Source organism: Alligator sinensis, unplaced genomic scaffold (assembly GCF_000455745.1).
Source record: "Alligator sinensis unplaced genomic scaffold, ASM45574v1 scaffold421_1, whole genome shotgun sequence".
Lineage (NCBI taxonomy): Eukaryota > Metazoa > Chordata > Crocodylia > Alligatoridae > Alligator > Alligator sinensis.
This window is the reverse complement of record NW_005841871.1, coordinates 3427818-3441254: the sequence shown is the minus strand read 5'-3', so window position 1 is coordinate 3441254 and position 13437 is coordinate 3427818. Positions and strand designations below refer to the sequence as shown.

General features: G+C 41.8%; 1 protein-coding gene across 3 annotated transcripts in view; it reads right to left on the bottom strand.

The window, feature by feature from the left end:
• The window catches only part of PPP2R2C (protein phosphatase 2 regulatory subunit Bgamma), a 325395-nt gene that overhangs the window by 45262 nt on the left and 266696 nt on the right, over window positions 1-13437 (bottom strand). For all 3 annotated transcript variants that reach the window (XM_025195330.1, XM_025195335.1, XM_025195342.1), the window contains one exon: window positions 2793-2957. In XM_025195330.1, the coding sequence (XP_025051115.1) occupies window positions 2793-2957 (165 nt within the window). The remainder of the gene's footprint in view (window positions 1-2792; window positions 2958-13437) is intronic.

Here is a 13437-nt window from a genome sequence, read left to right as displayed (position 1 = left end):
CTACAGGCTGGGGAACTCCCTTCTCGTCAGTGCAGAGGCAGAAAAGGATCTTGGAGTTATTATTGATGCCAAAATGAACATGGGCAGACAGTGTTGGGATGCGGTCAGGAAGGCCAACCGTACCTAGTCATGCATCCACAGATGCATCACGAGCAGGTCCAAGGAGGTGGTCCTCCCCCTCTATGTGACACTGGTCAGGCCGCAGTTGGAGTACTGCATCCAGTTCTGGGCGTAGCACTTCAGGAGGGATGTGAATAACATGGAGAGGGTCCAGACGAGGGCCACCCACATGATTGGGGGCAGCAGGGCAGGCCCTACGAGGAGAAGCTAAGGGACCTGAACCTGTTCATCCTCCACAAGAGAAGGCTGAGTGGGGACCTAGTGGCCATTTACAAACTAGTCAGGGGGGACCAGCAGGCAATGGGGGAGTCCCTGTTCCTCCGAGCACTCCCAGGAGTGACAAGAAATAACGGTCACAAGCTGGCAGAGGGTAGATTCAGGCTAGACATCAGGAGGTGCTATTTTCACAGTCAGGGCAGCTAGGATCTCGAACCAACTTCCAAGAGAAGTGGTGCTGGCTCTTACCCTGGGGGTCTTTAAAAGGAGACTGGATAAACACCTGGCTGGGGTCATTTGATCCCAGTACTCTTTCCTGCCATGGCAGGGGGTCGGACTTGATGATCTGCTTAGGTCCTTTCTGACCCTACCAACTATGAAACTATGATGGTGAAGTATCATATACTCTGGAGGATAGGATTAGGATTCAAAATTATCTTGATAAATTGAAGAAATGGTTAAAAATTAATCAGATAAAATTAAATAAGGACAAATGCAAAGTTCTGCATTTAGGATGGAACTATCAAATGTCCAAACACAAATTGGGGAACAATTGCAGTACTAGGAAAAAGGTCCTGGAGTTTATAGTGGATTACAAGCTGAATATCAGTCAATAGTGTGCTGCTGTCACAAAAAGAAAAAGCCAATAGCATAGTGGCATGTATTAAAAGAGGCTACAGCACTGATTCTTCCTCTTCCATTTTATCCAGCATGGCTGAGGCCTCACCGAGAATACCATGTTCAGTCTTCAGCACTTTATTATCTGCATGAAAAATGTGGCTAAACTAGAAAGAGTCCAAAGGAGAGCCACAGAAAAAGCAAAATTCTAGGAAACATGACTAACAAGAAAAGAATGAATTCACTGTGATTATTTAGTCTGGAGAAGAAGAGACTGAGAGGAGATAAAGGTTTACTATGAAGAGGGTGGTGACACAATATTTTCTGGCCCCACAGGGATGGGACAAGAAGCAACTGTCTTAAATTACAACAAAGGACATTTAGTTTAGGTATTAGAAAGAACTTCAGGGCGGTTAAGCACTGGAACAGATTCCCTACAGGGGCTGTGGAATCTCATCTCCATCACTGGAAGTTTTTAAGTGCAGGTTAGACAATGCCAGGCTATGGGCTGCCTTGAGCAAGATGATTCTGCCTGAAGCAAGGGGTGGGACTAGTGACTTACTCAAGTCCCTTCCAGCCCTACTTTTATTTGATTCTATGCCTAGAACACTTTTACGTCTAAGGGGAGGTGCCTAAGGAGTGCCTTCAGAACTAGGAGGCAGCTGAGTTTTTTAGGAGGCAGCTGGAAGTTTTTCGGTATTACAACTCTGGATTTAGGAGACTAGATGGCACTTAAATCTTTTTTTTTTTTTTGGATCTAGGCTTTAGTCTGCTTTTTTACTATATAAGGGTGTTTCAGAAACGCATAGCAAAATGGCTACCCATACTGTATATCTGCAGTAAAGCTGGAAACTACACAGCATTGCACGCAACACACTTTTATTTCAATATTACCATTACTTTCTGAAACATCCTTGCATGTGACAAGTATCCTCTCCATCAAATAGCTAGTAGTTTTAAAACTAACCTGTTTAATTTATTCTCCGGCTAGATGTCAAAAGGCTCCACTATCATATTCTCTTTTATCTGGATGAAACTGAACAAATAGTCAGATGAGTAAGTTATGAATTATATACCTCACATAATCCCTTACAAACTGTTCATAAAGCAAGATACTTCATGTTAACATTTTTTTCTGCTGTGATCATGAACTTTCAATAACCCCATTTTTCCTTTGCAGATTCCGCATTCCCCATTTGGCCCTCAGATAAAATATTTAAACCTCCTTAAAACAAATCTCAAGATACATAAAATCATATCACAATAACTAGGGCATAGCTTTTCTAGCATCAAACTTCCTCATTCCTGTTGTTCAGTTTTGAAATAACCTTGGAACATCTGAGACTGCTTAGAAATTTATATTCACCTGAGAAGTCTGGGGCCAAATTTTCAAGACAGGCTTTCATGCACCTTAAAAATACTTCCCTGCCTGCATTTTTGTTTGCAGTACAAGTGATGAAAATGTACTTATCCCAGCACTCAAAAAGCAGTTCCACATTTAAACTGAGCAATCATTTAATAGACCCTCCATAGAGGGAATATCTAATTTATTGCCAGCCATCTGTCTTTTGATAGAGGGTTGTGGGTTTTTCACTCTGCATTGTAATACAAATTACATAGTTAGAGGAGTGGTTGCAATCAAGTGCATAAATAACTCTTGCACACATTCAACAATTTGCTCCATTCAATTTGTCCAATCTTCATGATTTTGCTGTGGTACCATTTTCTAAAGTGTACCTGCAACTGACAAGCTAAAACGTTTGCAGGTACACATAGGCTGTCTATAAATAATAAGCTTTTAACAAATGCGTGTGGTGAGACACAGCCTAGCTACTTACGTTTGGAATGTTTGTCACAGAGGGCTGACGCCCTCATGTCACAGAGTCTCAAGGAGCCTTTGCTGCTGCTGTAGACGAAGAGATTGCAATGATGGGGATGAAACTCAGAGGCAGTAATCACTTCCGTCAGGTCCTCCATATTGGCTGGCTTTATATCTACAATGTCTGAATGGAAGTTTCATTAAGGAAAATGGAATTTATTAAGGAAAATTAGGACCCTTCCCTTGACGAAAATGTTTGTCTAGACATTTGACGTAAGTATATAGACAAACAGATTACAATTTCAGATGAATCATTCATAATTGTTTGAGAAGAGAAATTCAATGTTATACCATTTGTCAGTAGGTTTTTTTTATGTATGTACTATGAAGATAGTTCTATTTTCATAATTATATTCATTTAGGACCACTGTCCATTAAACACTTCAAGTAGGTGTCATCAGTAAGTCCACACTGGCAAGTACTGTGCAAAAGGTGATGTCAAATATTGCACAGCAGTTCAGAGCAGCTCAGAGCAGTTCAGAGGATTTAGATCCCTATCTTTCATTAAAACTAAAAGAAAATGAGTAGGTAATCACTATCACCAATATTCTCCTGTAAACCAGTCCTGTATCTTCAACAACACTGAATAATAGGGACTAATATACATTTCACTTTGTTCTTACCTGATTGCTTCTAAATAACTACCCTCTTCCACGCTTTTGCTCTCAGTCTCCCCTATTTCACTAGCTTCTTGTCCATTACTTTATTGAGGAAACAGAAGAATGGGAAGTGCAACAGGAGACCAGTCTGGCTAGTCACCAATCACTTCAATGAGTTGAAACTCAAAAAGGAATCCTATAAAAATGTCAATTTGGGCACAGCACTAGTGAAGAGCTTCTATATCAAAAGTAAGAGGAAGACCACAGAAACCATGGGTCACTTATGGAATGCAGAAGGCAATCTAACTACAGATGATGCAGAGAAACCTAAAGTATTTAATGCCTTCTTTACTTCAGCTTTCACAAACAGGGGCAACTATCAGATGACAAGTGCAGTTGGCAGCAAAGACAGGGAAGGAGACAAACAATCTACAGTAATAGCAGAACAGGCTAAGGATTACTTAGAGAAGCTAGATGCTTTTAATTTGGCCGGTCTGGATGGAATGCACCCTAAGGTACTGATGAAATTAGCTGAGGTAATTTTGGAGCCATTGAGATCAGGTGAGGTCCTGAATGACTGGAAGAGAGCAAATATAATGCACATTTTTAAGAAAAGAAAGAAAGAGGATCTGGAGAACCACAGACTAGTCAGCCTGACCTCTATACTTGAAAAGATCATGGAGCAGATCCTCATGGAATCCACTGTGAAGCATCTAGAGGAGAACAAGGTGAACAGCCAGCATGGATTCACCAAGAGCAAGTCATGTCTGATCAACTTGATTTCCTTGTATTATAAGGCGATAGGATCTGTGGATGGGGAACACCAGTGGATGGATATACGCGCAGCTTTTGACACTGCCTCTCATGACATTCCCATTAACAAGATAAGGAAATACATACTAAATGAAATGAAAGTACTGTAAGGTAGATACATAACTGATTGGATGCTCAATGAGCTGTCATCAATGGTTCAGTGTCTAGTTGGGAGGAGGTATCAAGTGGGGTTCCACAGAGGCCTGTCCTGGGTCTGGTATTATTTAACATGTTCATTGGTGACTTGGATGATGGGGTTGAGTGAACACTTAGTAAATCTGCAGACAACACCAAGTTGGGTGGAGTTGCAGATAGAGAGTAGGATTAGAATTAAGGACTTGACCAGGCTGGAGAAATGCTCCACAATCAATCAGATGAGGTCAATCAAGGGTAAATGCAAAGTCCTGCACTTGTCATGGAATAACTGCATATATAAATATAGACTGGGGAATAACTGGCTAGGCTGTAGTAATGCAGAGAAGGAGCTGTGGGTTATAGCAGAACATAAGATGAATATGAGCCAACAGTGTGCACTTCTTGCAAAAAAAGACAGTAGGATACTGGGTTGTATCAAAAGGACTGTCACTTGCCAGTCAAGGGAAATGATTGTTCTGCTCTATTCAGCACTGGTGATGCCTCACTTGGACCATTGTGTCCTGTTTTGGGACCCACACTTCAAAAAGGATGTGGACAGTTTGGAAAGAGGCCAATATAGAGCAAAAAAAAATTATTAGGGGCCAGGGAGCAAGACTTATGAGGAAAGACTGAAAGCACTCGGGGCTATTTAGTCTGGAGAAGAAAACACTGATTAGGGATTTGATAACTATTTTTAAATACCTGAAGGGCAATTATGCCGCAGCAGAAGAAATATGGATGGAGATTAAGAGGAACTTTCCAGGAGGGTGTCCAAGTATTGGAACAGGCTACCTAGAGAAATTGTGGAATCCCCATCCTTGGAAGTTTTCAAGAGTGTATTATACAGATACTTGGCTGGGATGGTTTGTCAGGGATGATCCTGCCTTGAGCAGGAGGCTGGACTAAATGACCTCATTAGGTCCCTTCCAGCCCTATTTCTCTAAGGTTCTATGATACTAAGCCGCTTAATAGTGCTCTTCGCAAATTTTTGCCCAACCTAAAAATTGCTCCTCTTATTTCCTTTTTCTTTCCACATTATTATTTCAGATTATTTAAATACTCTTTCCTAACCACTGCCATCGGTCTGTTTCTCGCATTCCCAGGTTCTCAGTTTTGCTCATGTCATGCCCTATGCTTCAAATTCTTCCTTGAAATCTACTACTTTCTGAAAGTCTACATGTGTGCTATATAAACCACTGAGTGGATGGAGAAGTAATATTAAGAGATGTTAGTTTTATAATGTTCGTAGAGAATGTTCTTTTACTCACAAGCCAAGTAGATGGAAGTCCAAGGACTGGTAGAGGTTCTATGCTGACAGAGGGCACAGAAACAGCAGCTGAGGCAAAAGCCATTCAGAAGAGTCACTGGCTACCAAGAGATGGCCAAGCGATGTGAGATACAAGGGTACTTCATACCAAAGAGATGCCCAATGCAATACAAAAAGGTGTAGCAGGTATTACTTTTAACTTCTAATTTACATTGATGTATATTGTGTCATGGAAACTCTGTAGTGCCTACAGTTAATCTCTGTCAATGCAAGCTTGAGGAAGTGTTTACCAGGGAAGGGGATCCAGGAAATTACATACTAATAAATCTGAAGACTTATCACTGGGTTCAGGTCTTATTTAAAGCAGTTACACCACTGAGGTTGATGGAGCTACTCTTGATTCACACTGGTACACATTGGGAGATCAGAATCAAACAGATTCTGGAAAACCTGTATATGGTAGCCATATTATGGGAATCACTCCTTTGTATCATTATGTGACATATGGGTTGGCTTTCAAAAGTTCTTGTGCTTTTTTTGCTTGTGTAAAATGTGCACAAGCTCAGATGCATGCAAATTGCTTTTAATAGTATGTGCCAATCTGAAAAAAATTAGGGTTTGCTTTTGCACAAAGGTTTGATCAGAAACTATTGTCCACTCCTTCAAAAGTCTGGCAATTTACCACTAAGGGCTAAATATCATAAAGCACTGTCTAAAATGATGTCTCCAACTTTCCACCTTTTCCCAATAGAATTTTTCAAAATAAGCCCACGCCTCTTACCAGGGAAATCTAGTCACTGACTATGGTGGGAACAATTTTCAGCTCCACAGTAATGAATGCAAAACATGTGCCTTCCTAACAACCTATTTGTACAGGTGAACACATCTTGCAAGAACAAGTCACAGTCTGTGTATGCATGTTCAGTTAGAAATGTGGGAATGTGCAGACACGCTTACAGGACTGAGGAAGGGCCTTCTGAAAATTTACCTAAGCATCCTATTTTGCTACAAGAAATCACGTAATAGACTGTTTGCACCACTACAAATGGAAGGTCCAAGACTGCAGTCCATCCTAGAAAACCAGAATGAAGATAATACCACCTACTGAAATGAATGTGAGTTTTTGTGAACCCAGTCTATAGATATAAGACCTTTAACTATCCATATTTGAATAAAAATAAGCCAAACAACCAAACATCATAGTTTCTTGTGTATGTATCAGCTAGTCTGATTATTATTCTTGTTAACTGTCTGCACATACATAACACAGAATGCTTTTCAGTCACATAGACGTATATAATTTCTCATCTCCCATGGTGAGCTATAATGTAAATTGCATGCATAAATAAATAAACCTGTAATAGATGCAATATACATGCATTTGGAGAAGAAAATGGATCAAGAAAGAAAAAGTGGGGAAAGACTGCTGCTAAGGAAAAGGGTGAAAGAAGCACTTCTTGAACAAGGGGATTTTAAGGAAGCAATAGTTGAATAGCTCTACAGTGCAAGGAAAAGGTAACCCCATGCAGCAGGATATTCGAGTAAGACTATCCATGTCCTTACAGTGCCCTTATCACTGTAGCCTCTGTGACCCTACTAACTATTAATGAATTTATCTTCACAACCTTCCTGCAAGAGAGGCATGTATTATCATTCTGTATTATAAATGGGAATGAGAAAAGAGAAGAAGTGGCTTCCTCAAGCTCAGAGGAAACCCATGACCAAACCTGAAAGTGAACTGTGGACTACTGAGTCTCAGTTCAGTGCCTTAACGATGAAGCCATTCTTCCCCACTGTCCTGCTTCCCTAAACATGAAAACTGAACCAACTGGCAGAGGATGGAATTTGAACAATCCCAGTTAATGATACATAATGGGCAATGTTGTTTTATTGATAGCCAGAAAATTCCTGTGTTGTCATAATGAGCCTGAGCCTCTTCCTACTGAAGTACATGGAAAAATTTTAATTGATTTTAGTGGGAGCAGGGTAAGCATCAGAGAAGTTACAGATCTACATTTGAGCTTTCACAAAGCTGTAGATTTCAGAAGCACTAATATGAAATTAAAATTTAAGGTAACCATATGCAAACTGTAGATATAATTATCATAATGGCTTCACATGACCATACATATATCACACTGATATCATACACTGGCTTAGTTTTAAAAAAGAAAAAAACAGCAGTAAAGCAGCAGAATATTCTGTGACATTTAATAATAAGTGGGCATGAATTAATGTTACATTGCAATGGCATTCCTAAGAAATTACTTACAGTATCACAGTTGTATCCATCTCCAAGAATCCATCATGATTAATGTTAGCACAATAAATCCTAAGATGAGCAACACGTATTTACCACCTATTATAAAGCATGTTCTTAAAAACCTCTCAAGTAGAAATATCCTTTATTTGGTTATTTGTATTTGGTAAATCTGTCTTAAGAAATCTCTTTCAGTAAAAGCAATTGCTTTCAGTGATTAAATTGCTATCAGGAAACTGGAGGAATTACAGTAACTTGATGCAGGAATTTCACCTGTTAGTAGAGAGATGAATAATTGCTGAGTGATGAGAAAGATATAAAATATAAATAGAGTGTGTGAAACAGTCACACTAAGTATCATTTTTCTGGAAGCTGAAGACAGTATTGATGAATTTCCCTTCACTGTATAAAATGAATAACCCCATGCTGAATAATGAAATTAAATATTCCATTCCCCCAGCTGAAATGCATAAAACACTCGGAACAGACTGTGTTTCCAGATGTGATCTACATCTCCACTGAGACAGAAAAGACTTCATTGCCTATGGAGCATTGGACATTTAATTGCACTAACAAACCCCCAGAATTTAATCAGATCTAGGCAAAAATAAATAAAACAATCAATATACCACATTTATTAAACCAAAATGATCAAAAAGGATTCTTGCTGAAGATTGGATTTGCCTGCAGTAAGTTTGTAATCCTATGTAGAAAGAGAACCCTGTGCTTTGACAGCTACAAAACTTGACATATCAAAAGATCATGTCACACAAAAGAACAGGTTTCTCATCTCATGATTTTTGCCATCTATTTGAACACAATCAAGTATGGCTTGACATATGATGTGTGGGAACCATATTTAAACTAGTGTGACGGGGAAGGGCAAGCATCTCCCACAAGAGACTTTGCATTTTTATTTTTCTATGTTTCCTTTGTGCTGGCTTTTTGCACAGTGTAAAGAAGCAGAGAAATACAGAGTAATTCAGTGAGAGATTCTACCCCAGATCCAGCCCCTTTGTGCCAACCAAACAGCTCAAAGCAAAAGTTGGCCACATGAAAATTCCTCAGCTGGGAAAGGAGGGATGGGGGAGACTCAGCTGCTATAAAGCTGGTAGAGCCAGCTCCTATGCCAGCTACCCCCATCATCATGTGGGCATGTATTGGAGGCAGGGAGTGATGTCTGGGAGTGAAGCATAGCTGTTACATAATTCACAGCCGGCATATGGTCCCTTATGGCTCATAGACGATGACATCTTGATGGCCTCTTGCTCCGCCTACCTCAAATGCATTTCAGTGCAGGAGAGAATCTAGGCCAACAAGCTTTTAAGCACTAGAAGAGCCAAAGAGACTGGTTTACTATTGGTTGTGCATGGAGCTACAATTCGCAGCTCCCTGAAAGAGCTGGAGTTGTAACGCCCCGGCAGGATAGGATACACCCTGAGAAAAAGCAAATGATGTTTACACTACTGTCATCCCTTGGTGGGCCTTGTCAGGGGAAACAAATTTTAATATGTAGTAGAGGCCACGTTGATGGAGGGGTGGGCTCAATCAGTATGTCCACCTAATGGTCCCACCGGAGCCCTTTTTGGGAGCTATGCATGCCAATGATGGAGAGGGAACTGCGACACTACTGCAGCAGTGGCTCTTTTCCCTGGCATGCACTGGCATAATGTTAATTCAAATACAACAAGAATTATTCTTTTGTTCACCAAAAAAATAAATGGCTCAGACCCTTGTAACTCAGCTCAGTGCCTTCTTGTTCCACATATGGCTGTTTTTCCTTTGCCCAGCTCTGTGACACTGTATGTGGCTACTACATTGCCAACAGAATTTCTAAGGAAAATAGATCTCCAAGGGACAAATGGAACACAATTTTAACAAACTTGGAGCCCAAAGCGGGAGGGATCTCACAACTGGATTCCCAGACCTGGAAGACGCATGGAGTTAGTAGCGGTGGAGGTACTGCTACAAGAACAGGGAAATAACTCATAGGCAAAGAAAGCGAGGTCTTGGACTGCAACTTGGGTGTCTTGCACATCTCCAGGGGAAGCGCATTTGCTCCCTACATTTAGTGCCCTTGTGGGCTACTTGGTGGAACAGTGGTTACTCCATATGCTGAAGAGCAAGGCTGTCCAACTGTGGTATAGCCATGGGCCAAACACTGGGTGGGCCCTCTGCTCTGGGGGTGTCCCCATCAGCGACCTTACCCCACCACATGTTCTATGCTGGTGGCCCCCAGCCATATGAGCAGCATTGGTGGTACATGGCCCTTTACCCCCTGCCACACAGGCAGCACCAGTAACATATGGCACCCTTCCTGAGCCCTCCTGATGCACAGCAGTTGGAGAGGCAGTCACAGGGGCCTGTGGGCTACTTGTTAACTGCTTGGGGGCGGCCACTTGGACAACCATGCTGTATAGCCTTACATTAGGAATTATTTAATCCAGGGGTGGGCAAAATGGTGGATCCAGCCAGTGGCTGGACTCCATTTCCCAGCAGCCTCTGCCTGTGTTGCTGTGGCCAGTTTCCATGGAAACCCCAGGAGTAGTGGCGCTGTGACAGGGCAGGACCAGGGTTTCCATGGAGACTGGCCCCAGCAGTGCTGGCAGCATGTGCAGCTGGGTGGAGAGCTGCTCTGGGGCTGGGGCTGGGACCTTTTGGTGGTGACCACATGGTCCACAGCCCAGCCAGAGCCGCAATCCACAGCCTGCACGCCCCTGCCCAGGGTGTGTGGATAGCGGATCACAGCCGTGCCCTGGCTCTGGACATGCTGTCACCAGCACAAGAACCTAGCCTGGGAGCAGCTCCCCACATGCCCTTCCAGTGCTGCTGGTGCCAGTCTCCATGGAAACTCTGGCCCTGTGCTGTCACATCACTGCCGCTCCTGACATCTCCATGGAAATCAATTGTAGCAGTGCAGGCAGGGGCTGTTGGGAAATGGAGTCGGCTGCGGCTCCGATCCAGCCCATGGGCCAGACTTTGCCCACCCCTGACTTAACCCCTATGCAACACCTATCAGTTACACCCTTGTGCTGCCAGCCTTGGACATTTTCAAGGGGCGTTGGCCAAACTGCAGAAATGTGGCTAAGCAGAGGGCCCAAAGCCTGTTTCTGAGTAATCATAGTGTGAAACTTTGCAGATGTGACAACTAGCTTAGTCAGCAAAGTAAAGGAAGCCATCAAACACAATTTAAAAAGAACAAGGCCTGAAAGGAGATAAGGAAAGACCATACATTAAATAATCCATGTACACTATGACTATATCATAGTTTTATCTGAAAATAGTAGTAGTAAGGATTGACGTAACCAAATGTATTGATGTTATTTTGCTACAATAGATATATTTTTGTTAACCTGCTTAGATAATTTGTAAAAAAAACCCCAGCCTTTTCCGAGAAGAACATAAACTAAGGTAAAGAAGAAACAGGAACAGCATTCCACAATGGGGAAGGAAAGGGGATAAGAAACCCACCCTCTTTCCCAAGGATATAAATCCCAACTAATTGACACCTTCCAAATCCACAAGAGACCTGGTTCAGTCCAGTTCCAAAAGTGTCAGTGAAACAAAGACACTGAAATAAAATCAATGAGCTATTATTTATTAGAATATTAAAACCAGGCATCTATAAATATTGGGCATAGGCTGGAGGGAAATTTGGAGAACTCAGCAAATTCAAGAAGACCTGCTGCCAATCTGAGTACCACCCTCCGCCTACTTCTTGAGTCTCCCTGGCCAATATAGGTGAGACTCTATGTTATGCTGTCACGGGTAGCCAGACAGATTTTGGGATAAATATTTGTTTTCATGTTTTGAGGTACAAGCAAATAAAAGGTTGAGCAGTAGATCTGTTTCTGTTTATCAGTAACCTACCCACAAAGTTACCTACAATCTAGGTAATGCTTGGTAGCCAAGAAAAGGAGCTTTGAAGTGTGAGAAGGGAAAAGTGGGTATTAGAAGGCCAGCGGGGATGCACTCCTTGAATTCTGAACCAGATGTTCCTTACCCTCCAAATCTGGGGTAACTGACACTAACTCTATGGAGACCCAGAAGGCATGGGGCAATTCCCACATCTCTCTTCCAAGACTAAGTCAGCTAGGCTGCTGGATGTGCTACTTTCACAGGGTTCCCTTCAGAGATGTGAAATTTCCCCACTATCAGTTAATCAGTGTTGATGTTATCGTTTCTTTACTATGCTATGCTAATGGGGGATGTACTTTACCAGAATACACACATATACTCCCTGTCTACAGGACCTTCAATTGAAAATACATGGAAGGATTACTAACAGGAAGAGAATGATGTGTGACATGGAGCAAACAAAGCCAGAGTGGACTATCCAGGGAACACTAAGTAAAAGAAATGGGATTTTGAGAAGAGGGAGGAAGCATAATGGCCACTCCGGATGCAGCAAGAGCAGAAGGAGCAGCCTGATAAATGACATGGAGCTGAGAGTGGGCACATAGACTCGGAGATTAGCAAAGGCCTCAAATCCTTATTTGACTCGAGCCACTCAGAGATTTGTCACTGACTTAATGGGAGCAGGGTGGATTCCTAAGTGAACACAGAATCTCCTCAAAGTACAGGACTGGACCTAAAAGTCCCAGGTCCTGTGTTGACATCTGTTGTGAAGATGATATTAAAATTAGGACAATGTGAGAAGATTTGTTCCACTGCCTTTGGGCTATTGCATCTTACACAAGCCTCTCCTTCCGGGAGTAGGTATTCACTATTATTTTTGAGTGTAGGTTATGAAGATGATCTGCTACCTGATCCAACATTTGCATTAAATGAGATACCTTCACTTGATCAGCTAAAATATAAATTGGCATGTCTATTTTCCACTCATGCCAAAACATGTATAATGAGAATGTGGAAAATAAACAGGACTCCAGCTGAGCAAGAAGGGTTCCAGGATATGTTTCCTTGTATGATAATAGAAACACCACAGTTTACTTCAAACAGATTAAACTTTCTCTGAACTGAAGGGTATGCATAAAAATTAGCTAGTTCACCTACCAGAAACCACTAGGGATTGACACAAGGAAGTGATTAGGTAGAAAACTTGTAACTGAATAAACTCACAAATAAAAGCTATAACATACAAGGAACAAGCTATAGCATACAACCCCACTACTCTGGCAAGATCCTCACTGGCTTCAATGGGGATTTAGTCACAGAAAAGATAAGGCAAAGCTGGCACAAAGAGGAAAACAGTACAAACCCATTTATCTAAGAAGAAAGGAGGACACAGACTGAATATAGGAGATTTCCCCTAAAACTGACGCAAATTGCAGAAAAGAACTTAAATTCAGACAGGATGCAACCTTGTCACAAGCAGGCATCTGCATTCTTACTTCTTATGAACTTGGATATCTGCAAGAGCTTTCCTAAAAGTGGGTTCCTCTACTGCAGCCACATAGAACAATACTGAAACCCCCTCACTTACATTATATGCCTGGGCTAGCAAGATGCATGAATCATTTGAAACAAACTGTTCTCAGGGCCGGATTAACCCCTTAGTAGGCCCTAG